The 27299-nt window shown below is 42.2% G+C and overlaps 1 protein-coding gene across 1 annotated transcript in view; it reads right to left on the bottom strand.

Moving 5' to 3' along the window:
* LOC134039089 (fibrillin-2) overlaps window positions 1-27299 on the bottom strand; it is a 97704-nt gene that overhangs the window by 44369 nt on the left and 26036 nt on the right. Inside the window, exons 6-20 of the mRNA XM_062484838.1 lie at window positions 26349-26546; window positions 23921-24046; window positions 22019-22144; window positions 12492-12644; window positions 9140-9379; window positions 8835-8972; window positions 8122-8241; window positions 7763-7888; window positions 7192-7314; window positions 6737-6859; window positions 5841-5993; window positions 4873-4926; window positions 4534-4659; window positions 2423-2548; window positions 28-147 (exon numbers count right to left, since the gene is read on the bottom strand). Of these exons, the coding sequence (XP_062340822.1) occupies window positions 28-147; window positions 2423-2548; window positions 4534-4659; window positions 4873-4926; window positions 5841-5993; window positions 6737-6859; window positions 7192-7314; window positions 7763-7888; window positions 8122-8241; window positions 8835-8972; window positions 9140-9379; window positions 12492-12644; window positions 22019-22144; window positions 23921-24046; window positions 26349-26546 (2052 nt within the window). The remainder of the gene's footprint in view (window positions 1-27; window positions 148-2422; window positions 2549-4533; window positions 4660-4872; window positions 4927-5840; window positions 5994-6736; window positions 6860-7191; window positions 7315-7762; window positions 7889-8121; window positions 8242-8834; window positions 8973-9139; window positions 9380-12491; window positions 12645-22018; window positions 22145-23920; window positions 24047-26348; window positions 26547-27299) is intronic.

The following is a 27299-nucleotide window of genomic DNA, read 5'->3' as shown; positions in this document are numbered from 1 at the left end:
GGATGCTGACTCATACAGTGCTCATACCTATACAAATGAGAGCGGTGGTGTCCAGCTTGCTGCCTGAAGAGCACTCGCAGATGAAGGAGCCGGCAATGTTCTTACACACACTGTTGACACAGGGGCTGCTCTCACACTCATTCAAATCTGTAAACAAAGAGAGGGATGTGGTGGGGGGTTATGAAAGGATATCTTTCAAAATTTCTAGAAAAAGGCACCCCGTTAGGTCACTGGAGAGGCCTGGGTTTGAATCCAACCCAGGCCCTTTGCCGCAAGAAACACACACAGTCAGAAATAAATTATACATTCATAAATGCCACAAAAAAAAAATCTTGTCTGGAAAACATTACATGCCATGTCCATTCTATATATCAGCAGATTTTTTTCTTCTTCCTTTTTTACAGAATTTACAAAAAAGGGTGTTGCCTTTGCCCCTGATCAGTAGTTAACAAGATAATCACTTCCATGCAGTGTATGTTCACGTCTACTTCTGCAAACTGGAACAAATATGGTATTGTTAGAGTGCAGACTGGCTCAATTATTGATGCAGCAGCATTTATGCATTTATCAGTGGTTCAGTAATTGATTTAGGTTGGCAGTTTTATCAACTGGACTTTTATTAACCGTTGTAACTATTGTGAAGCTTTGGACAGAAGTTTGGCTTGGAATAAATAATAATTATGTTAATGTTATATATTCAACTAACTGTGTAATTTTTTTGTGATGTTTATGTATAGCAGTTTCAGTTGGAATCCTGTGTTGCTTCGCACATAAAAACATGTGTCTGTGTTTCGTCAGAGTTCTTTAGCGGTGAGTCTCCAGACAGTTTTTTGTCAAGTCACTGAGATCACAGTAAGTCAGTTGGTAAGTTGGCAAGTGTGAATCATAGATTTTTAGCTTGGTAGTCACTTCTGGCACTGCTGGCGCAGACAGCTAAATGAAATCAAAACACACAGTAGGCCTATTCCATGTGACTCAGTTCCTTCAGTACTCACACATGAAAGTGTGCCTCATTCTTGGATCTCATGGAATGTGGATGTGTCAGAGCTGACAATAACAGTTTCCAGTGATTAGGAAATTTGTCAGACAGGGAGTTTGACAGGCATTCCTGCTTGGGAGCATGTGGGGTTATCAGAAAATGGGAATAGCATGTATAGTGAAAAAGAAATGAATGAAGGGAAAAAAGTAGTTTGTTAAAGGAACTGCCTAAGTTTACAAGGAACAGATGTCATTGTAAAAATGTGTCCCTCTGACTCCCAGGCCTTCCAAACATCCTTTGGTGTTTATCCATCCCCCGACCTTGAGCATGTCAACAGCACTAAGGACCTCAATGCCCAAATCAAGAGTCTGTGGTATCTACTGTAGTTTACTACCAGTGAACCAGCAAGTTCAAACAGACTAGATAGAGATTGTGCTCTCTTCCTTGAACCACAGATGCAGAAACTGCAAACATGCCATAAAAACCACACGCTACGCTTCTTTAGAAACAGATCGTATGTCTGCCTCTTTATATTTTTGCCTGGATTGAGCTCTGGTGTATATATTATTTGCCTGTTTTTCACTGGTAAAAGTCCTTCTTCCAGGACTGACCTCACAGAAGAAGAGAGCAAGGCCCCCTGTGGAGATCACTGTGGCAGTCCCTATGGAGCAAGAGGGAACACATTTTCACAGCCAATTAGACCCATTAAGTAATTTCCCCTCTGTTGGCAGTGAATTCCTCCAAGGCTCAAGAGGAATTGAACTGGGCCTCTGGCAGGAGCTTAGTCACGATAGAGTCAGGGGCTTAGCTGGAAGCAGGTTTTTTGGTGAGCAGTCCATCCTTCTTTAATGTTCTAGCTCTTTCTGTAGCCAGGGGGGGGGAAGAATAGCTAGGATGACCTAACTGTTATTGGGATTGAAGCACTTACAGTACAATGTGACTGGGTTATCAGATGTCAGGTTGATTTCCCTTAGATTCCCTTTTATAGTTCTTAACTTTAACAAGAAAGTCTTAGTCCAAAAGTCTTGAAGGTCGTTTTTCTGGCCTAAAAAATATCTTTGGGTCCTTCATTAACCATAAGAATAAAATGCAACAAGGTCACATAATAAGAAACTTGTGCTTGCATGTGTGTGCATATGGGTGGATAACTTATAGAATGTTGCTGGAGGACGACTTCAAACAAACCATCTGTTTCAGATATAAGCTTTGAGGACTACTGAAATAGTCAACTGTAAATCCCCTGTCTGCGCTACAACTAGATAAGGATGCAAGGGATAACAGATAAACAGAAACATCACCATGCCCTTTTGGTTTGCTTTGGTTTTGCCAAAGGTTGATTTGAACCTACAAAATTCTTTACTGTTCATTACAAATTCTCTAATTCAAATCTATTGTGAAATCTTGACATTAGTTCCACAGTCTTTCTGTCCAATCTAAACTCACCTTCACATGTCTCAGAGTCCTGCCTGAAGACGAAGCCCTTGGGACAGGTGCAGCTGTAGCTCCCTGGAACATTCCGGCAGAGACCGTTGTCACAGAGCAGACGGTTCACCATGCATTCATCGATGTCTGAACAACAGAAAACCACACAAACCAAGAAGGTGCCTTTGTCACGTCCAAGTAACTCTGGACCCCTCACATGTCAATGAATGAACCAAGAAGGATGGTGGGCTGGTGGAAGATTTAGGACTGTCAAAAAACAAAGGGACTGCAGATGGAGTAGTTGAGAATGCAGAACATTTGGGGGTTAAGTTGTTTTGAGCTAGTGTCCTACCAAGCATTCATCAGTATTAGAGAGAGAGAGAGAGAGAGACAGAGAGAGAGAGAGAGAGAGAGAGAGAGACAGAGAGAGAGAGAGAGAGAGAGAGAGAGAGAGAGAGAGAGAGAGAGAGAGAGAGAGAGAGAGAGAGAGAGAGAGAGAGAGAAGAGAGAGAATAGCAGACTTCTTGGAGGAGGATGGACATTTTGGATCTAATTGAATAATGATACTCACACACTTTTCTCATTTTCTGCTAAATGGTTCAGTCTGTTCATAAAACCAGAACAGTCAAAAGCCATGAAAACACCTTGGTTTCTCATAGATTTCTATATTTGATGCATGGGCTTTATGAGGACCAATTAAGTACTGTACATATTAGCACCAAGGTGAACCTTTCATCTGTGTTAACCAAGCGCCCCAAAACGTGTGCTTCCACATGTCTAGATTGATCCAAAGTCAGACAGAAAGGGAAGTTGGAGAGCTTATAAAGCTGGCTATAATTGCACTGTGGAAATAATATCCCGTAAAACTCTTTCAAAGAACATATGGGGAAGCAAAGGGATCCCTGCTGCAGAGCTTGCCGGTAGCAAAAGTAAAAGTGTTCTTAGAATTTTACAGGCGGACATTAGGTCTTTGACAGCGTACTGAAATTCCGACTTTTGTATTAACCTATACTGTTAACACGTGATGCAATTTAATTACAAAACAATTCCTGTGTATATGCAATGTTTTACTATAGGTATTGCTGTGTAGTTACATGGTTGTCAATGTAACCTTAATGTTAAGTGTTGCCAGTATTTCTAAAAGCACCTATGTTCTGGTGACATTTCACAGTGCTCTCAGCATGGGTGGGTCCATCAGTTTACAGAGTTTATAGTAGCTGCAAAGCTTAGCTTGTTTGTCCAAAGCCAAGTCTGTTGGCTTTTTTCTCTTCCTCTCTCCCTCCCTCTCACTCTCTCCAGCTTTTCCTAAGTCCTGCCATCAGTCCACAGGTCTTTGGTAGTGTGTTTCAACATCTTTAAAGTGCACGTTTAAAGTTATCTTCATGTCTGTTTCCCTCAGCCAGATACACACATGATGTCATTTGAATGTGCATGAAAGGTGATTTGTCCCAGCGGTGAAATGTAGCACAACCAAGTCAGCCCAAGGAGCAGCACTGGTATAGTGTGGATATTGGGGCTGGCTTCTGGTTTCACCATGCTCAGACTGTCTGTAGTTTCTTTGATATTTTGACTATTGTACTGCTGCTCTGCCTTTAAATATGTTTCTCTCCCTGCTTTAGTTTGTCCATGCTACCATCGTGCATGACCCTCTGCATCCCCGTCACTGCCCGGTCTTCGTTGTTTTGTATCCTTCTGCCTCTTTGGTTTGTAGACTGGCTGGGTCATTGGCCACCTCCACAAGTGTCTGGACTCTATGGGGAGAATTCTGTTCATGCTGCAGGGCTGACACCCATTGATTATTGATCTCCCCATAGGGTCTAAGTGCCACTTGTCGCACACTTATCGTCAAATACTATTTCATCATTTGTACAATAAATAATCACTTCACTCATTCAGTGGACCAATATATAAAAGTAAAGTAATCAAAAACATGTAAAATACACATCAACATGTAAAATAGGTCATGCAACACTAAGACTGATCAAGAACAGAAATACATTCCAGGAATGTACCAAGGCCCAGATAATTCTACAGTCAGGGACTTGCATCAAAGTAAAAAAATATGTAGTTCTTAACTATCTGTACAGTATGGGACAGTCCAGTTCTCATATTAAAACTCTGTTTACACTTACCCACACAGTTCTTGCCGCTTTGGTCTGACTCGTAACCGGTGTTACAGATGCAGCGGAAACTACCTCTCAGGTTCTCACATACTCCGTTGCCACAGATGTCAGGGTCCAGGCCACACTCGTTGATGTCTAGACCGAGATGCAAACATGGTTTTTACAGAGGGATAGTACTGCTGTTTTGTTTTTTATAGGAATCTGATGTTGCTTCCATAAGTGCTACAGGTGAAATACTTTTTGGAGGACTTGGATGTGTGTTGATGTGTTGTTTACTAAAATCTAAAAGACTATAGTGTCCATTAAAAATAAGAATTAATAAGAGCATTACATGAATTAGGATATTACCTGTTCCATCTACAGTAAAGCCAATTCCACTTCCACACAATGCCTGAAACTCAGCTAAAAAACAAAAAATTCTGATTAGAAAACCATAGCAATATATGAATAAGAGCCAGGTGCCATTCATTCTTCACGTCACCAAAGACTTTACCTTTATGTTTTGAAAAACCAAGAATTATGGTCTCTAGACAAATATTAGTGGTTAGTAGACATCACACATTACTAAACCATCTCTCTACTGTAATGCGTCATTTTAGTACTAAACTGATGTCAAGGACCAGAGAGAAACTAGGCATAACCGGTCTTGTCCTTTCTTGGCATGTCCTAAGTCACAGAAGTTCATATAATTTCTTAGGCCATCTTTTGAAGGAACAGCCGGAGCAGTAAGTCCCTGGATTGTATTGTGTGTGATAGAGAAAGAGATAAAGACAAAGAGAAAAAGGGTTATAGATGTTAAGGAATTTCACTTTCATGTTGGTGACTGAAGGGACAACGCAGCAAACATATGTATCTCATTGGGTTTGCTTTTCAACAAAATCAAACCAAGTTGACAACGTATGAAGGTATTAGAAGGCTGAACCACGGAATTTGTTTGGGGTAGTAAAAAAGGCCCTTCAATTCCTGTAGAAGTCTTTTGATTTATACGCCCTTCAACTATTCTGCTCACAAACAAGGCACTGTCCATCAAAGGTGAACAAAATGAGTTTGTAATTCATACACCATAAATATAATTTTTCCATTTTCGTTCAGCAGACGATTCTATACACAGCAAAGTACAGTACAGGGGGATGTGACCCTGCAACTTCCTAAGTGTTCTAACCACTGAGCTACATCCTCCCCTAAAGAGTCATGAACCCTGCCTTGCAACATGTTTTTGCATAAACTTAATTGTACATAATTGTATGAATAAATAATGAATTGAAGTAGACTGTAATTGTGTGTATGCCTGCATGTAGAAGAAGCATAAATTGTACCAGAGTTCTTGGCAGGACATGATTGGCATGGCTCTCCAAAGCTGTAATCACTGCTGGCACAGCAACATTCAGACTTGGTGACTGCTCCTTGAAAGGGTTGCATACACACACCCTTCTTTATGGCTCCATAGCAGGTACTCCGCATGTGTGTATCTGGTGGAGAGATTAAGATGTATATATTAAGAGAGATTAATACCCAGATATGAAAATGTACAGTAGACCATAAAGCTATAGATTCATGGAATTATAAAAAGGATATATATATATATATATATATATATATATTCTTAAGTACTTTGAATGGCTTGAAGGATAAGGCAACCTCATCCAACACCAAGTGTATCATATTGTTATAATCAACAACATCCAGTTTTTATATTACAAATCACCATTCATGGCATGTATCGCCTGTCAACTGCAAATATTTTGAGTGTGAGTGCTGAGGATTTGACTTGTCGCTTTGGATTTTCATTCATTTGTCCAAACAGAATTTGTATTCATTTGAGAATGTAGTGCATGTCAGTGTCTAGCTCTCCCTCCACTATGTCATTTCCTGAGGAGTGAAGCATCATTCATTTGTACTAAAGACAAATGTTCTGGCAAGCAGGAGTCTGAAGTGTCTTCTGACTCACTCACTGTGAGCCATAAGGTCTGCTCTAGCTGGGGTGATTTGCAAAATAGCCCATGGACTCTCATTCTAGCTAAAATCTGAAACAGCTTGTGGACTGTATTGTCTCTTGCAAGTTCTGCCGAGAGGAATCCAGAGCCCAAGTAGGTATGTGTGTTTTTGGTGTGTGTATGTAGTTTGTATGCTTGTATGAATGTGTACAGTGCCTCTTTACATGCCAGCATACTGGATAGATGTGTTGGATGTGTGTGCATGTGTGTGTCCTTACCCACGCAAAATCGTCCATCCACCCCTACAGCCAGTCCAGCCAGACACACACACTTGAAGGACCCCTCTGTGTTGATGCAGCGACCGTTCATACAAATGCCTGGAGTCTGACACTCGTCAATATCTACAATAGAAAATCAGAGTGGTTGTACAGTGAGATAATTCACAGAAACCTCTTCCCTAGAAGTCCATTCTTTCGGTTTGATGACGGACTCATGGTAGACAGCTACTGTTGTATTATTGGAATGAATACTAAGTGTATCACAGATGCACTTCTGGAACGTCTTGCCGTAACTATAAAATGGTCTGGGTCATGTTAAAATTTGCAACATCCAATGTCCGTCCTACAAATGAGAATGTTTATTTGTATCTCTACAGATACAAATATTATTGACCATTGCATGGAGTCATCCCCACACCCACATCACCCAACCCTGGATAAGAGAATTAGTGTACCTGTGCAGTAACGTCCACTCAATGCCAGGGTGAACCCGGGTTTGCAGACACACTTAAAGCTACCGTCCTCGTTGATACACATGCCATTCAGACACATGTTGGTGGTAGCACATTCATCATGGTCTGAGGGGTGAAAGTTTATTCATGGAGTCAAACATGTGAGTGCTAAGACAAACTCTGGATTGTGACCCCTTACTGTGGGTAAGTACTATGAAGGATGAGGTTGGTAAGAAGATACATCAGATCTCTATTCATTTGCTTCTGCTAAACCAGACGGACTGTACATCCAGGATTGTCATCTTATGATCAAACTCGTTTGGTAAAAAAAATATGACTTATTGTAATGTCAGAAATACTAAAGTACAGACTGAAAGTCCACCAATAGCGCCTCACATTATTGTCTATTGTATCTTGCATTTCTTTGTAAAACTAAATATAGGAACTACATTAATCAGACTTCTGTCTCCAATATAGTTTTTTTCAAAGACAGAAAGAACGGTGTTTATGATTCATGATTTTCTAGTCTCTCTAATGCTGCCCCAATTTCCCCTATTCCCCATTCCTATCTTACCGACACAGTTCCAGCCATCAGAGGTGAGCTGGAAACCTGCATTACAGATGCACTGGAAGCTGCCTTCTGTGTTGAGGCACCGTCCATTCTTACAAAGCACCCCATTGTGCAGGCACTCATCAATGTCTACACAGAAAATTATAAGATTGCAGTTAACAGCAGTATGCTCGTAAAAACACTTTTGCTCTATAGAATGTAAAAATTATTGTAATTGTGGTTGCTAGTTGATCAAGTTGTTGATGAATTTGATTTAGAAAGAAATATCAAGTCATGCTACTATATCAAGGTATATTTCTCAGAAACCAGTTTATTGTACGTAACTTTCTAAGTGGCACGTACTGTCACATCTGGAGACTCACCGATGCAGGTCTGCTTCCCAGGAGTCCTCTGAAAGCCAGTGTGACATTTGCAGTAGTAGGAGCCAGCTGTGTTTACACAATTACCATTGGTGCAAGGGTCCGAGGAGCACTCGTCTACATCTGGGAACAAGGAATGGACGTGCTTAACGGGCAACTGGAAGCAGAGTAAATATTGAGACCCATCCTGTGTAAAGTGGTACCTTTCTATACCACCCCTTTGTGTTAGCTCTTGGTCCAATGCTTTAAACATGCTTTTGTACAATTCTGACATGACACAATGTCCCCAGTTAACCAATTAACTATATATTGTCATCAAGGGAAGGACATCAGTTCTTTCTATAGCCCTTTTATAAGAATTTGCTACAGTATGTGCAAATGTATTGGGCTAACCCTAACCTTGCTGTGTACAAGCGCATTACCTGCACGTTCTGATGGGTAGCAAAACATTTTAGGATTTACATCCAAAATCACCAGGGGTCGTATTCACAAAACATCTTAAGGCTAAAAGAACAACAGCCCCATTCCATGCTTGTAGCTTTTATGAAGAACTGCAAGTCGCTACATTCCTGCCTTCAATAGCCTGTGTAAAAGGGGCTTCTGATATGCTAAGACAGGTAATGGTAATTTCCATGAAGGGTTGTGAGCCCCCCAAGTACACTTGTGTCAAAAAGAAACTTCATTGTTTAACATTTGTACAATATCCTGTACCTTACCAGCACATTCCCTGTGGGTGTCCTGTGTGTATCCAGTGTTACACTCGCAGCGGTAGCTGGATGGCACAGGGATACATCGGCCATGTAGACATAGGTTAGGCAGCTGTCGGCAAACATCCATTGTCTGGTTGAGAGTAGCTGAGAAAACAAATTACCGACACTTGTTGTCATGAAAACACTGTAAGAACAGAACGGCAAATAAATCAAATCATTCATCTCAACCTCATCCCTTCCACTCCCCAACCCCCAACCTCCCTGCAGCCCATAACGTGTTTATGAACAGTAAATTCTTGATGTTTTCTTACCATAGTCAGGCTTAGGCACATTGTTTCCATTCCCATTGGTTGGCTGACCATTGATTGTGTGGTCATATTCTGGTCTCTGAGGATTCAGTGGGATGTAAGGGTTTGAGGGGTTCAAAGGGGTCTGTGAATTAAAAGGGTTAAGGGGGACCTGGGGTTTCTCTCTCCCACCGATGACGCTGGGGTCTCCCTCTGGGTAAGGGTTGACAGGGACCCCCTCCACACACATCCTCCTGTACTCCTCTGAGTTGGGTGAGACAAAGTTCAAAGTTCAAAAGGTTAGTGCGGTTAGTATGCAAATTTCAGTATGATGGAAATAATTTGAGAGGATGACTTTGAAGAACACTTGACCCTTGACTTGAACCTGAACCTTTGAAGGGATGGGTCCACTTTACTGTCCTCTTTAAACTAAAAAGTATGTGTGTTGTAACCTGACTAGAATTTAATCACAAAACATATCTGTTTTACAGATGGACCCCTTCCTATCTTCTCAATTCACACAGACCCCCGGAAAACTACCATCGAAGTGGGTCATGCACCCAGAGTTGCGAGGAGAGCCCAGATACCAGTGAAGTGAATGCTTGGGAGCGCCAGCAGTAGCAGGCATCGTTTGAGCTCTTCAGGCCGCTGCCAGAGGAAACACGGTAGTATGCCAGGGGCTTTTTGAGAGGTCCAGGCCTCCCCCAGCCGAGACATAACCCAGGTAAAACGGTTTCACTGCTGCCCTAGACTATCAATTACCATCTTGCAAACGCTTTGAACTAAGCTTAGCATCAGCAAGTTCTCTGAACCTGCATTTAAGCAGCAGCTTTTCTTGCAGGGGATTTTGGGAATAGAGGCAGAGTTGAGAACATACAGTACAACATTTTGTGGGTTTTTTTCTGGATGTCTCATTTTAAGTGATGATATTTTCAGCCAATGACTACTTCACAGTACCACTTGTAAGGCTGGGTGTCACCCTGCCCCCACCTCTCATATGCAAAAATCTAGAGTTGCTGGACGGAATCTCTATTTGATGGGTCTCACACCTCATTGTGTAACTTACTGTCGCATTGATAGTCATATGTTGATAAGTAAGGGTCAAGATGTGGTCTGATGGTTGTCCTTGTGTATAAAGGGAATTGTGAAGCATTGTTCTGTGGATTCTTCATCTCCTGAGACCTTCTCCTCAGCTCTGGCTTTTCCTTCTCCTTCTCCTTCCTCACCTCTTGCTTTCTCTCTCTGATTTACAATAATCATGGTAGAGTAGGAGAGTAAGAGTTAACCTTCATTTTGTAAGATGTTGTAAATGATTTCATTCATTTGCAATGTTATTAAATGTATCCTTACTTTGGCCCTCCCTTAACACCAGGCGGCTGCAACACTGGCTGCTCGTGGTCTACAAGTCCATTTTGGGAATGACCCCTCGCTACCTCTCAAATCTTCTGCACATCTCTGACAGCAATCCCCATTTAAGATCAAGTGACTTCATTAGGCTCATCATTCCGAAAGTCCGTACTGTGTTTGGTCATAACGCCTTTCATTTTGCCTCTGCAAATGACTGGAACTCACTTACATTTACATTTACTCATTTAGCAGACGCTCTTATCCAGAGCGACTTACAGTAAGTACAGGGACATTCCCCCCGAAGCAAGTAGGGTGAAGTGCCTTGCCCAAGGATACAACATCAATTGGCACGACTCGAATCGAACTGGCAACCTTCAGATTACTAGCCCGACTCCCTCACCGCTCAGCCATCTGACTCCCCTTCAAAACACACTCAAACTAACAGCTCTCACCTCTCTCAACATGTTCAAACTAAAGCTGTCAGCTGCTGTACTTGCTGACCAGCCCTTGCTTCTCTCTCTCTCGCTCGCTCTCGCTCACTCTCGCTCTCTCTCTCTCTCTTGCTCTCTCTCGCTCTCAATTTTATAAAGAAAATCCAGTAATCTGTTTTTTTCTTTCTTTTTATTTATTAATTTGTATTATTTATTTTATTGTTTATTTTGGTACATAGTGTTTATTCATTTACCCATGTGTCTTTAGCCTTTTCCTCATGTATTTGTCATACTGTTTTGTATCTGTGCTGTTTGTGTCACTTGTGTGGACTGTGCTACTGCCTCTTGGACAGGTCATTATTGTAAATGAGAATTGGTTCTCAATTGATTTTACCTGGTTAAATAAAGGTCATATATATATGTATATATACCATTCTTGCTCTGATTTAACCCATAGAGTCAAATGGCTACAATTTCCATCGATATTAACATAATTTGGTTAATGTTAATACTAGTGGTAGGCATAGATTAATTTTTAAAATCTAGATTAATCTCACTGTAATTTTGGCGTTAATCTAGATTAATCTAGATTAAAATGGCTCATTTGAATTCTGCCGAATGCATTCAGAATATGTGTGCTACCCAAATAATGACTAAAAGTAAGTCTTTGAGAACGGGTTTCTCAAGCCAGGTGGCGCATTAGACCAGGAGCTCATCTCCTGTTTCCAAAATGCATCACAAACTGCTTGAGAAAGCTGTTCTACTATGATAATTGGTGATGAAATTAAATTATGTTCAATAAGATGTACTTGTGTTTATTAACTGTTTATTAGATTAGTTAGCGATAGAGCTGTGCTGACGGGCTTGCCTCGGTTGCACTCAAACATCGTAGTTTGACGACGACTCTTCCCCTGCACTACATCAGTGCTTGGCCCGGCATCTTCCGCATTAGCTAAGGGATGCTTTGCGTTTAGGTGGTATTTGAGACTGGAAGAACTCCTACAGTAAACTAATTCCGCATAGCACAAGGTGCAAACAACCTTAGTCTTGTCGAGGTTTCCATTGGGAAGCTTCTTAAAAATAAATTTTCCCTGAAGCAAACCAGGCGGCTTCATAGCTGCATCCATGTTAGCACGTCACGTTTGATGTGATAATTTCATACACAAGGCATACACACAGGTTCGAAGACTCGTTCTCGCCCCCTACAGTGCAATTCGGCTAGGTATACATCCGCGCTAAAATATCAAGGTGAAAGTCATCATAGCTTGCGTAGTATAGACCCAGCACCCAACCCAACTTTGAGAATAGATTAACAGCGATATTTTTTTACGCCGATAACGGCCCACCACTAGTTAATACGCTGTTCCCTCTTCCTTCAAACATAGGGGAATTAGATTTGGTTGTTTGGCCAATATTAAACAACCTATACACTCATCAAATGTTTACAGACAATGCAACGTCAAAAACATCCATGTCAATGTCACAATGTTGAACATCAGCAGAGTGCTCTGTTATGAATAGCATTTCAGAATGAGTAAAACTGCATTTCTGTTTCTGTAAAGGCCAGGAGTGATACTATAGATGTGTGAGTGACTCACCTGAGCCTTGGACAGGGCACATCTCCGGCACTGACCCCCGTGCCCAGCAATGCCCGCTGTCACAGCAACACTGAGCCTTGCTGAAGCGACCGGACATCTCCTGGTAACAGCGCCCGTTCAGCAGGCTCCCAAAACAAGAGCCCGGACGCTGATCTGGTGAGACAACAAAACTTTACAAAGACAAAGTCTTGACAGAAAAAGAAACTGTCACTTGCTTAGGTTGTCACACAGCTCAACAGGACTATTAAAGAGACATTTATCAAGCTTAACTCCATGACGTAACAATTCTGAATTTGTTCAGTATTTTCTGTTATTTTACATCTTTTATTTGTTGTGGTTAAAAAGGTTTGCGACATCACAAAAAAACTGTAAAAATGTATTTTTTATTTTCATGCACTAGACTACCATGTAGATGATAGATGCATGCAATACTTCTTTACCTAAACATTGTTCACCAATGTACGTGTATTCTAGCAAGTTTTATCTACAGTAGCCTGTAACCTTTCTCGCTTCCTGTCATATTGCAGACAGCTGCCTTGTTTTATCCCTTTACTTAACCCTTGTGTTATCTTCGGGTCATTCTGACCCATTAGTCATTGTGACCCACCGTCGTATTGCGAAAAATTTACCTCATACAAAAACAAAGTGAAGCCTTTTCTGTTAACCGTTGGGCTGTCTCAGACCCCCAACATTGCGAAGGTTAAAAGAATATTGTTTTTATTTGTTTTTGTATTGGGTAAAATTGGGTAAACACAACAATGGTTCGTTATGAACCTTTGGGTCATGTGACCCGAAGGCAGCACAAGGGTTAACTTTACTTATCCTTTTAAACTTTGTTGTGAAAATACTACAAAACATTCTGACCATTTCCCCAGGATTCCATGCTTTAAAGGACATGTGAAATGTTACAGAAATCTGTAATGGGCACATGAGCTCCAAGTTCAGCTAACTTGAGGCAAAACAAACAGTACAGTTTTGATACAGTTCAAAAACATTGAATGTTTAAGGGTGCCATGTACATTATTTTAAAAAGTATTTTGTAGTTGTTTATGCATTATCTTTTATTAACATACTTAATTGTCGCTTTGAGGACCTTCAATTTCTCTAAATCGAATGTTGCAATGTCTAACTGGATGTTTATATGGTAACTTGTGTTGCTTGTAGGAAATAAAAAACACTCAATACAGCCAATGGCTCCATTTCTGTCCAGACTTAAACTGTAGCTGGGTGTGGCCAGAGGGCTGGGAGCTGTCAGTCTTTATTTAAACACCCAAAACCTTTATGGCTGCATATTTCGACTGTGTGGTGTGAAACCTCCTCCAGTGAAGATGCTGTGTGCTCCCTGCAGTAGCCGGTGTATGTAGGTCAGGAAGGAATTTCTGAATATCAGTGGCCAGAGAGGGCCTCTGTGCACATGTGCCTTAGTACGGCTATAGACATAAGGAGACAGAGACCCACGGTTTTAGTTAAGGAAGAATTTGAGCTAGGAATAGCCTGTGAGATTATGATCAAGGGATAAGTGGAGCAGTATAGTGCACTATATATATCTAATAATGCCAGGAATCTGTGTGTGTGTATGTGTGTGTGACAGAGAGAGAGAGAGAGAGAGAGAGAGAGAGAGAGAGAGAGAGAGAGAGAGAGAGAGAGAGAGAGAGAGAGAGAGAGAGAGAGAGTGTCTCAGTCTGTCTGTCTGACTGTGTGTGTGGTTTTACAATGGGATTTTAGAGCAACGAGTTTCCTACGATTATCTTGAGAACCGGGCACTGTGCAAAGTTCTAATTTTGCAAGTGTCCATTTCAGAACCCAAGCGAGTGCAGTGTCGCATTTGACGATGTTTGGATAAGAGCTTCGAGATCCCCCCCAAACATTTTTGAGCTGGCACTATACAAAGCGTTGAGCAGCACTAATAGGCTTCAAAGCTTTTAACTGAGCTCCAATGGGCGCTTGGAACAACTGGTCACAGGGTTGTCTTTATGGATAAAATGCTGGCTAGAGCTAAGAGAAAGACTATATTTAAAGTAGATACTTTATTTCAGTATAGCTGAAAGGTTATGAGCTACCATGCGCTTGAACCATTATAATTCCAGAAATCTGTGTGTGTGTGTCACCTACTTCATCACGGGCACTGTGCAGTATCCATTTATTGTTCCAGGAATCTGTATTTTTGTGTTTTACTGACATCTTAATTGACTGCACCACGGGCACTGTGCACCAATTAAAATAATTTCACAGTTTCAATTCAACCATTCTCAACCAACTCGCAACCCATTTCAACCATCTCAATTGCACCCATCAAATCAAATGTGTTATCAGCTGGACATCAGGGCTTGCATTACACATCTAAACAGTGATGTCCACGCTAATTCACAAATTCCAATTTATAGCAGGCAACAGAGCATCCTAACTAAGTAATTCCTTGGGGTGGTGTCCATGCTGTCTTTATCTCCAGATCTGGTACTTTGAGGGCAGCGTTTGCTCTGCTAACAGCTGGCGTTGGGAGACAAGAAAAGCAGCCAGGCCGACACATGCCTTCAGCTCTGAGGACTGGCTGGGCTAGCCGAGGGCCTATGGCTATTTACTAATAAGGACACATACCCATATCTAATTTCTATATGTTCCTGGTGTGTTTTTGAATCAGCAATTTTCTGTTTAGCTTCTTTATGAGGTTATGACGTTTTTTGTCTGTTTTTTATTCGATTATTATCATTTTTTTATGTCTGCGGATTTTTTGTGCCAATTTCATTCCTAAACTACGACATTTTTCTTCTAGCCTTGAAGGGGCCACAATCTCTCCACACATCCCCCAGGCCTCTTAAGCTCTCTCATATCTACTACCACTTTCCAATCCCTGCTGTTCCTCTCTTCCCATTGCTAGGTGTAGTGGAATGTGAGGTGTGCGTTGAGTGGTAATTGTGGGTTAGTGTCAAGCTTCTGACATGGTGCTATATCTAACATTCACAAACGAAACACACACACAATTCTTGGGAAGAGAACATTGATTGGCTTTCCACTTGTCTGTGCATGTAGAGGGAGGCCTGGCCTGTCTCTGCCTCTTCTTCCCCTCCCAGAAATGCCCTGGTTGGTAATAAAATTACCAGCCAGCAGAGCTCTTCCTTGCTCTGTAATTGTCACAGCCAACACACAGAAGCTCTTAGAGAGAAATAGAGAGCAAGAGAGAGAAAGTGAGAGAGACATAGAAAAAGAGAGTACAGTCATGGCCAAAAGTATTGGCAGTGACACACATTTTGTGTTTGCAAAGTTTGGTGCTTCAGTAGTTGTTGTGTTGATTGTTGTGGTGTTCACATTGTTTCTCGATTATTGGGTGAGTGATCAGATGCATTTTAAATCAAAGCTTCATTGGCCAAAAATGTTTACTTCATTACAAAACCCCACATTTCACAGTTTTTGGGCCCTAGCATAAAATGACCAGCTAACATTCAGTTCCTGCCGCTGAAAAACATCCCCACAGCGTGATGCTGTGTGTAAGTTGTCCTTTGATGATAAATTCCAAATATTCTTTCATCAGATTTGATCCATCCATCCATCATCTTCCGCTTATCAGGGGGTCGGGTCGCGAGGGTAGCAACCTAAGCAGGGAGGCCCAGACTTCCCTCTCCCTGGCCACTTCCACCAGCTCTTCCTGGGGGACCCCGAGGCGTTCCCAGGCCAGCCGAGAGACATAGTCCCTCCAGCGTGTCCTGGGTCTTCCCCGGGGCCTCTTCCCAGTGGGACGTGCCCAGAACACCTCACCAGGGAGGCGTCCAGGAGGCATCCTTATCAGATGCCCGAGCCACCTCAACTGGCCCGTCTCGAGGCGGAGGAGCAGCGGTTCTACTCTGAGCCCCCCCCGGATGACCGAGCTTCTCACCCTATCTCTAAGAGAGAGCCCGGACACCCTGCGGAGAAAACTCATTTCGGCCGCTTGTATTCGCGATCTCGTTCTTTCAGTCACTACCCACAGTTCGTGACCATAGGTGAGGGTAGGAACGTAGATTGACTGGTAAATAGAGAGCTTCGCCTTTCGACTCAGCTCCTTCTTCACCACGACGGACCGATGCAGAGCCCGCATCACTGCAGATGCCGCACTGATCCGCCTGTCGATCTCACGCTCCATCCTTCCCTCACTCGTGAACAAGACCCCGAGATACTTGAACTCCTCCGCTTGGGACAAGATCTCCTCCCCGATCCTGAGGTTGCACTCCACCCTTTTCCGATAACCATGGCCTCAGATTTGGAAGTGCTGATTCCCATCCCAGCCGCTTCGCATTCGGTTGCGAACCGCTCCAGTGAGAGCTGAAGGTCACGGCCCGATGAAGCCAACAGGACCACATCATCTGCAAAAAGCAGCGACACGATCCTGAGGCCACCAAACCGGACCCCCTCAACGCCCTGGCTGCGCCTAGAAATTCTGTCCATATAAGTTATGAATAGAATCGGTGACAAAGGGCAGCCCTGGCGGAGTCCAACCCTCACCGGGAATAAGTTCGACTTACTACCGGCAATGCGGACCAAACTCTGGCACCGGTCGTGATTTGATCCAACAACATTAATATTTTGCCGATAATGCAGCAAAGTGCTGTCCTATTCCAATTTCTAGCATTTTGAGCCCTTGAAGCCTCTTGCACTCAATCACTTGTGACGTCAAGTAAGTCTGTGAGGGTTCAGCTTAGGCTTATAAAAAATCATAATTCTCAGCAAATATTCATAGTAAAATACATTTTGCAAATATAACAATATGAGTCCAACATAATGTTTATATTACATAAAGCTCGAAAAGCAATTTTGCGCTCAAATTAATGTAAAACAAGCTAGGTTGGGCTAAGCCCCTAATGTTTAGAACATCTGGATCCGCCCCTGCCTACCACCACAAATAGAATCTAATTATGTGGGAAACACTGAATACCATTACCATTGACAGTAAATAATGAATCAGACTGCTAGTGATAGAGCGAACGGCAAAACAGTAGTGTCCAACTGAGCTCACATTATCAAAATGCAATTTAAACACCCCATGCAAGAAATCTGATATGCAGCATACTCATATCTACGCAACGATCCTGGACGTTTTTGGTGTGGTATCGAGTGAAATATTAAATTGTAAAGAGACTGCTAGTAGGGGGTCATGTGGCTATCCACGTATGGAAAACTGCCTCGCGCTATCCACTCCAATCGTTCGGATATTGAATGGCATTGATTGCTCTACAGGACTTATGATCATCATTTGATACCCCTCTCGTGGTTAACTGTTAGAAAAGTATAAGTATCCTGTATAAGAATGATACTGTGTTCAGCATTCTTTGTGTGCAAAGAGAGGCCTCCCCCCAAATGTGAACTCCGGGTAACACTAGGCTTCAAAAACAAGGTGACCTGGGCTGACCACTATCTTACTGGAGAGGCCAGAAAATATGTTAATTATATGGTCAAGCTTAGAGGGATACAAGCAATAAAGCTTTCTTAACTTGTTCACCGACTGACTGTGCAATGCTTGATAGATTAATATTTCTACCATTAACTGCAGGGGCGTTGTTAGACATAAAACTCTACTCTATTCATATCCCTTTTTTTTCTTCCAAGCATGCTGCGCACAATGCAGTACTCGGCTGTAGAAACTCCCTTGCTTAACCCACTATACAACAGTTCAGGGACGCAAGTTTGATATCAGCTTTGGCAGGGACATCAATAGTTAATGCGAGTGCACATTTTTTTCGCATTCATTTGAGCGCAAATACTGTTTTTTTTAGCTTCATGTAATATTGTTTTTATGTTTTAGTCAAAATAAGATGATCGGTAGGCCTATCATTTAGAAACTTTCTTTCGTTTTCTAATGTTTTCTTAGCCTACCTCAATTCTGACGTGTGCTGAGTCCGACACCTGGACTTCAGTGTGCGTGCTGCAGTGGCTATTTGGCAAGCTCAGAAGAGCGCACTGACATGGAATTCTGCGTACATCGGTTTGTGTTTTCGGTTAAACTGCTTTAATTTTACAAGCATTGATTGCATTTTTTCCGGGATTATCAATCTAAATTAATGCACTGACTAACAAAGTAAATTGTTAAAACTCAAACTTTAGATTTTACTGGGGCACAGCAGATTTATACTTGGGCACGTGCCCCAGTAAAAGGGGTCTAACGACGCCCCTGTTTAACTGCTTTAATAATCTATCTGTTCCACCACAATACTAGCTCAACAGCGCATACACAGCGAAAACAAAGCTGACTAACTATTAGCTTAAGGCCGATATATGCTTCTCCGTTTTCCAAAAAACGGACACATGGGAACGCCCTCTCCGAGAGCCCTCGGAGAGCTCGACGTGCACCTCCTGAATTTTCTAACTATCTGTCGTAATTTCGGATAGTTACGGATACCCCCTTGGCTGTGATTGGTCACAGTTGCCGTGATTAACAGGACGAACAGAATCCTTTGACCGCCATTGCTGTAAGATTTACAATTCATATTTCAGCTAAACAGTACATGTAAATCAGCATCTGAATTAAAATGTGACGGGAAATGGGCAGTGTAGTTGCTGAAAATGTGCGTATTTATTGATGAAGCAGCTCATTGGTAAATTTGCTCCGACTTCTCGATAACCTAGGTGAATAAACACTCGACGCCGACTTACAAAAAAACGTTGCGCCACCTACTCTTCTGGTGGTGAATTTTTTCAGCACCCACAGCCTACGGAGAACCATAAACGCAGTCTATCCGTTCGTATCCGTCCGTATCCGTCCGTATCCGTCCGTATCCGTCCGTATCCGTCCGTATCCGTCCGTATCCGTCCGTATCCGTAAGCCCGCCCATCCGTAAACGGAGTCGGGGAAGTATATTGCGGCCTTTACAGGTTGGTAGCTAGGAGCTGGCTAACACAGCAGAATCCTGTGCTTTGGAAAACTGGATTATCTGCTACAGAAGTGCACAGCCTAGCATGCATAATGTACAATTTTCCTCACCTGGAGAAGCCGGATGTGCTCCGTTTTGCTCCTTGATTCAGACCTGACCCCCGGACTGGCCTAGCAGTTCTAACAGCTAGATAGCCAGCTACAGTAATCAGGTACAGTACCTTCCGAAAGCTAGCTAACAAAAAAACTTACAGATATCTGCTTAACAAACAGGGCGACACTGCAGATGTAGCCAGCAAACAGGGCGACACCCTAGAAACAGGGCATCCAACAATAGTTCAGCCAAAGGTTGCGCTGCGCCACTCAGCATCGCGATGCTGCGCAGCACGACGTTTTGGCTGAACTTTTTGTCGGACGCCAGCTGTTTCTATTTATTTTTTGTCGCTCGCGTTGATGTTACAACGCACATTTTAATAACGACAATAATTCTACCGTATTTCGATTAAACGCTGTGGCGTTTATTACACAATGTTCATTGTTGGTGTGGGCGGCGTTTATTCGAGGGCAGTGTTTAATTACTAAGAGAGATTTAGTGAATTGTAGCTGCAGTGCAGCCATAGACAAACAAATAATAGACAAGGAGGTCAAACACAAAGCCTAGTGTAAAGTTTAAGCCGCAAGTTTAGTCGGGAGTACAAGTGCAGGAGTGCGGCAACTCCCTTTCTCATTGGCTATCAATTAGGTGTGCGTGGGTAGTACTTTAACTGTCGCAAATATAAGTGTTCTACATTGTGTTTAAATCTGAAGCAGCATGCTGAAACGTTATTGGGTGTGCTCACGCCTTCGGCGAGCACAACCATTGTTCTCTCACATATATATTATTATTTATTGTTTATTTTCGCCCCCCCAAGGATCAGTCAATATTTGGACTACATAGACAATGCCTGTGTCAAAATGTTCGTCTTGGTCTCGATTGTGTTGCTTGTATTTTTTATTTACGTTCCGTTGCACGGTTTAGGAGGTTACGTTTTTGTGGCAAAAAGTGCCTTTAGTCAACGAAGGGTAATCAGTGCTAGCTACGTCACCACGTCAGCACACGTTAGCAACGACGCATGGATTGATGTGCTGTTGCACAGACAGAAAGCTGTGCAGATTGCAGAAAGCACTCACCAGTAGCAACAGATCTGTAGCACGCAAACTTGGGGTTGATGAAAGGCGAATTCGCGAGTGGCGAATTACATTGTATATTGTACACTTTAATTTAACAAATTAAATAACCGTTTTCTGATTTTTTTGGTGCAGCTTTTAATTGAGGGCGGCGTTTATTACACAATGTTCATTTTTGGTGCAATGTTTATTCGAGGCCACGTTTATTTGAGGGCGTTTAATCGAAGAAATACAGTATGTGCGATAACATAGTGTGTGCCTTGATGCCTTGCCGACGCAAGCACACCCAATAAATTAATTATCTATATGTGAGAGAATATAGGTTGGACCTTGCCAAAGGAAGACACACCCAACAAGTATATGTTCAGCTAATTGTTTTGTCAGCCTCTTACATGTGAATCTCGTCAACAAATATGCACAAAGGCAGCCGTATAAATTGTCAATGTGGGGTCTGGAGAGGGCATTTATTGTTTGATGCAATGTTCCCCTCAGGAATGGCTGAGGTATACCTAGTTCCTCTGCGCTGAAGAGCTGTATTTACCATGTAGCCAAGTCGCGTAGAGTTGTCAAAACCTTGATCTCCGGTGTTATTTGGTTGTTTCTATAAGTGACTGCATCCTTAATAACTCTACTACAATCGTAATACCCTTGCTATTAAAGCAATGCCTTTTTAAGCATATCATCAAAATGTTTACATTCCAAGTCAAATTGCCAGCAACAGAAATTTTAGGATTGTTTGTGATTTGGTCTTAGTGACCAAATCACATTAAGAGTCCTCTTGACTCCCCCTAACCTTTCACAGATTTTGGAGCTGGTTTTAGTGCTAAAACGCATTGTAAAATACTCTTAAAGCAAATAATTTGGACTTCAGAGTTTCTCCTTAATTTGAAATTTAGGAGAAACTTTTAGCCTTAAGATGTTCTATAACTAGTGTTGTGTCAAATAAAAATGTATTGGAAAGATGGGTTGAATGAGAAAAAGAAAGAGAGAGGGAGAGCTTGCCTAGCCTGAAGTTTAAGTTTCACACTTGGTAATGTGTAATTGAGATGGAGAAAAACTGGTGGGCAGCAGTCTTAGCATTGGGCAGTTTGTATGGGGAAAACTGTGCACCTCAAACTACACACGCTCAAGCATGCCACACACCCACACTTAGCCCTTGGAAACAGTAACCATTTGTATAATAGTGAATACAAACTGGTATTTGATACCAGAAACAACAAATAAGGACTCTTATTAACCACTGTACATGTATAGCAGACACTGTACAGTACAAGTGCACAACAAGTATAAAACAGAAAACAAGTCACATGATTAAAGCATTTTTATATTTAAACTTTGATGGATCTGGAAGAAAAGGAAAAAGTCTTGTTGCAAATCCAATGGGAAATTTTAACAGTATGCGTAAAACAGGCCTTCTTGTGTAAACCTGTTTCTGGAGTTCTACTGGTGCTCGTTTTTCCACACTGAGAGTTTATCTGCTTTCCTGAAGGTGGGTGTTTTTGCCATCATCACTGTGGCTACTTACTTAAGCAGCGTGTTTTGTCTGATGATGGGGTGAAGCCAGGGGGACAAACACAAGAGTAGCTTCCGACCAAGTTGAAACACTGTCCTCCGTCACACACACGGGGTATGGTTGCGCACTCATCCACATCTGAAATTATGATGAAATGGCAAAAAGTATAATATTATTGAAACCAAGTAAGGAAAATAACTATTCCTGACAAGACATACTGTATATTGAATGGCTTGGATAACATATGCATATCCAATGAGACCATCCATCAGAGTAAGTCATTGTAATCCTTTCACAATGTCATGGTTTGTCATCTCTTAAGCCCACAGTACACCTCAGTACAAAACGCACGCACATACATGCACAACAGCAACATTTTATACCACTTGTGTGGAAAACCTTTTGCACTGTAAAGCTTGGCCAGCCAGGTTTATTTTCCATAGGCTGCATTCGTTTGTTTGTGTCTGACAGTGCTGTTTTCAATGCACTCTCAGTACTCATCTTTTGATATATCATTACAGACAGTGAGTATGCTTGCAAGAATCCAAAGCATGCTTGGGTGGCAGTTAAAAGACAGGGATGAGGATGAGAGGATTAATGGGTCCTCTTATTTACCCCTGTCACCGAGACAGTGGGTTCAGTGTTGGCAGTGTTAGCTCAGTCAACTACATCACTAACATGCTGGAGTGAGACCTCTCCAGGACGACTGCATTTTGAGACCAAAGGAAGATGTCTCTGTCTGGGATTTTCATCTCTCTTTCAAAGCTATGACCTGAAAGGAAAAGTTCAGCCAAAATACATACTTAGACATTCTTTTGCCCACATGTACAGTAATGGTTTCCTGAGCAGTTTTAGCAGCAATCTTCAACAGCCACTTTTGACATGGAACTTCATAGTTCAGATCTATTCGGACAATACATCTAAAACTAATGTTATCATGCTGGTTTTAATGATGGGGAAAGTTGGTTTCTTTCTATGAAGTTGTGGCATGTATTTACTTACAACTAAGTAAATAATTTATTCCACGTTCTCTTCCATGTTCTAATGTTCATGTTCTTTGTCATGTACTGTACTGTTGGGTGAAGTATCTCTGAACCATGGAAGTGCTATGGACAGAAACTTGATACTCTAATAAACTAGATAACAACATGGAGGACATATTAAATAAATAATGTAATGGTGTTATTACAGTAGTATTTGGCTTAGGAAGTTGGCTAACAAGCTGCCACATAGTCATGCACACAATGGTATAATTGTTTATGAGTGTAATTACTAAAGGCACTAGTTGGCAGTTTGATAAGTGCTTCTACAGTAAAGCCAAGGTGAAAGGAAACATTTGGATAAGTTACAGGCTGCTAATGAAGATCAGAGGCATTGTTGTGGTATAATTATTAATATAATTAGTAATTAGTGACAAGGCCAACATGCAAAAATGAATTAGCAAGGCTGTTAGGGAGTCAGGTGGCTGAGCGGTTATGGAATCGGGCTAGTAATCCGAAGGTTGCCAGTTCGATTCCCGGTCATGCCAACTGACGTTGTGTCCTTGGGCAAGGCACTTCACCCTACTTGCCTTGGGGGAATGTCCCTGTACTTACTGTAAGTCGCTCTGGATAAGAGTGTCTGCTAAATGACTAAATGTAAATGTTAGTGAGACAAATGCTAGGAATTTGCCAGGAGTGATAGTTGCATAGAGCTAACCTGTTCAGTTCTCCATGCCCACATGGTTTCAAGTTAAGTCTGGGTACAGTGTGCAAGGACTTCCCCATAAAGCACCCGTAAGTCATTTATTTTATTGTATGTAAGTGAAAGTAGTTTTGCCTTGAAATATCAATAGACATATTACAATGTACAATTTTAAATCAGTAGTGAGCAATTGATCCAGCATGGCTATAGTCACATCCTGGAGATGCTTACCCTCACACTTCTGGGAGCCCTCGTTCTGCCGATGGCCAGCTGTGCACTTGCACTTATACGAGCCCACAGTGTTGATGCAGCTTCCTCCCTGGCACAGCCCTGGGATGGCCTGGCACTCGTCAACGTCTGGTCAGGAGAGAGTGAAGAGAACATAAACAACTAAAAGTAAATAAATAGTCCATACTACATGCAGTTGATGTCATTTATCAACATTGGCAGCCACTAAACACAGATGGCACTTCATTAAATTGAGCCTTGTTCAATCATCCAATGAGGATGATTGGGTAATCTTGCAGAAACCATAACAACCACATCATGACATTGCCATACATCTCTTCTTTTGGTATTTGATTTCCCTCAGATGTAAAACTACACCAGGCTCAACACAAAACACTGGACTCTGTGTGGTCTGCAATATGGCTGAAAGACTGACAGACTGAATGAAGTGATAGTTTTCATAGATCACCCTGTTCGAAAGAAGTTTTACTTCAATCGCGCACTAAAGCGATTAGAGAGTCAACCACAGCTGCCCTCCTGACAATTTCAACCACACAGAAGCAGCATTCATTCAACTTAGACTATACCCTATGCAATGTGAAAGGGAAACAGAAGCTCTTCTGTGAAGAGAGCGAGGAAGGGATGGAGGAATGGCCAGAAAGAGAGAGAAATATGGAGGATGAGTGTGTAGGTGTGTGGGGGGGGGGAGGGACGACGACAGCCTAGAGAGAGAAGTAGAGAGAGTGAGGAGAGACTAACAGAGAGAGAGAAGAAACAGAGAGGGGGACTCTGGTACATTTGATAAAAGCAATCACCCCTTAATACAATGCTGGACAGCAGGATGAGCCTACACAAGCTCAGGCTGTCCCAGTGAGGGGAATGAGGAGTGAATGTTCAGCTAGGTGCTAACTCTCTCTCTGACGCCCCCGCACACAGTATGATAGAGGGGGCACGTGAGCCAGAGCTATGGTAACAGCCCTCAGCGAGGACAACAAGGCGGGGCACGTAAGTACCAGAGAGGTGAGGTTCAAGAGAGAGAGAGAGAGAGAGTTGGAAGAGGGAGAGGTATCAAGAGAAGTAGAGGGTTGGTGAGACAGACAAGGAGAGGAAGAGGGAGAGAGGGAGGGGTTAAAGGATGGTAAGATGGAAAAAGGCCTATTACAGCTCTTTGCTCTTGACCTCATATGTCTCCAATAGAGAAAAGAGAGAAATTGTATGTCTGGGTGGGTGGGGGATCTGATTTAAACTGTGACCTATGCTCATATCTCATGTATGTGATCTGATAACATTGTTCTATATTTCAATTTCAATTCAAGAATAAGAAAAAAATTAAACAAAACAGCATTCAACTCATTGCTTAACAAAATAGCAAATAAAAAAACATTGCTTTACTCTCTGTATTTTTCGCTACCCTTAACTGCACAACCTAAAAATACAAGTTAACCAAATCCATTCCAGAAATACACACATGGGCATTGGTGTACATTTGGGGGATAGGACCTGGCACAAAAAGATGTATCAATACAATTTGCAGACTTGGTTTGGTTTAAAGAATTACTGTATGGAAGTCCCCCTTTCCTCTTCCTCTTTGAAAATCATGCCAAGCAGGGTGGGGATGGGCGATCACAGGTCTCTACAGTCTGACAGGCACTTCAAAAACTTTAGAGTAATGGAAGAATGGCATGGAGGTGGGGTGGGAGTGGGGAGCAAAAGAGAGGAAGGAAGTGATGAAGACGAATAGAAAGGGGTAGCGAAAGAGGGAAAGACTAGAAGCTGGAGGGAGGAGAGAGAGAAACAGTATCTTCATTAAGCCCCTGTCAGAGACGCTCTATAGTTCAATATGAAAAACATTATAAATGTTTGGAATAAGTGCAAACTTTGCAAAACTGTGTCATGTGTTTTACATAGTCTTTTTTTAAAAACTATTTTCACAAGTGAAAGTTAAATCTATTTTTACAGAGGCTGAGGTAACGCAATCAAGAGTAGGCAAGCAGACCACCGCAAACACATTCTGTTTTAGTTGCACCACAGCTGCATCTCAGTCCTGTGCTGCAATGGGTGGTTTTAACAAGAGGAATACCAACTCAACACAAACACATACATGTACTCACAAACACATTTCTCTGAGGTGGGCAACCAGTATGACAGACACCTTGCTGGACAACAGTATTTGGACACAAGGACAGATACACATAGTTACCTTGTCTATGTATCTGTTGTCACAACTCCTGTAGGGACATTCAGTGTCTACCTACCCCTCTTCAGCACTGCCCCCCCCCCCCTCCCTGATATAGACCTATTTGAAGTTGAGAGAGGCCAGACAGTTGCCTCGACTACTTGACAGATGACAGGATGTCAAAGCTGATATTGGAGTGATACTGTGAGTGTGGTTTTGGCTCTTTGCATTGATTGCTTTTGCAAACACACTCACCCTGGCAGGCTCCAGTGCGGATGTTGGGGATGAAGCCTCGACGGCAGGGCTGGGGCTGGGCCAGGCACATCTCACAGGGGTGCCCCCAGGCACGCCCCACAGTGGCACAGCACAGGGTCTTGGTGCACACGATGCTGCTCACCTGGCCCTGACACATCTGGTTGTTGACTTGGGTGAAGCAGGGGCCTGTTCTATAGTCTGGTGAAGGAGAGAGCGGGTTCAAGTTAAAGTTTCAGGTATATTGCCATTTATAATGTAAGTACAGGTACTGTACCGGTACATTGGAATTCTTTCGTCCTGCTCCTCTTGACAGTTTCTAAGCGGTCTATCTAAACCTATCATAAATAATCTCACCTATTAAAATTAAGCCTTAATCCTATATGAGCTACTAATACTATGAACAATGTACATGATACAAATACAGTTAGAATAGAAAGACACATACATGACCGACTTAGACTGACGCAGGCAGACAGATAGGGACGAATGGAGGGACAGCCAACCAGACAGACATAATAAAATCTCATTATTGTTTTTTAATCGACATGCACTGACAATGACTGACAAGGATAGTAATTAAAAGAAATGCATAGCAATGTTTTCATTTAGTTTTCAGCGTCCACAAATAGCCTTGAAACAAAAATACACCTCAATTGTAGAAAACATCAACATAGTGGACGTTCCTCAAGAGACCAGAATCCAGTAACATAAATTATCGGGTCCATCTGGTCAGTCCTTGCCTCTATTTTGCTTTTCCACTGCATGGTACCAGCTCAATTCGACTGTACTCTCTTTTGGTACCAGGTACTGTCATTTGGGTAACACTTTATTTTGATGTTCTGTCTGTTGACACGCTATAGGTTATCAGTAACTACTCCGTAGCATGTCAACAATGTATCCGTTTACATTCAACAAAACGGTTTCAACAGATATGTAGTTATGCATTCAACT

This window comes from Osmerus eperlanus, chromosome 18 (genome assembly GCF_963692335.1).
Source record: "Osmerus eperlanus chromosome 18, fOsmEpe2.1, whole genome shotgun sequence".
Taxonomy (NCBI): Eukaryota; Metazoa; Chordata; class Actinopteri; order Osmeriformes; family Osmeridae; genus Osmerus; species Osmerus eperlanus.
The sequence above is the reverse complement of the archived record's forward strand: the minus strand, read 5'-3'. Positions and strand labels throughout refer to the sequence as shown.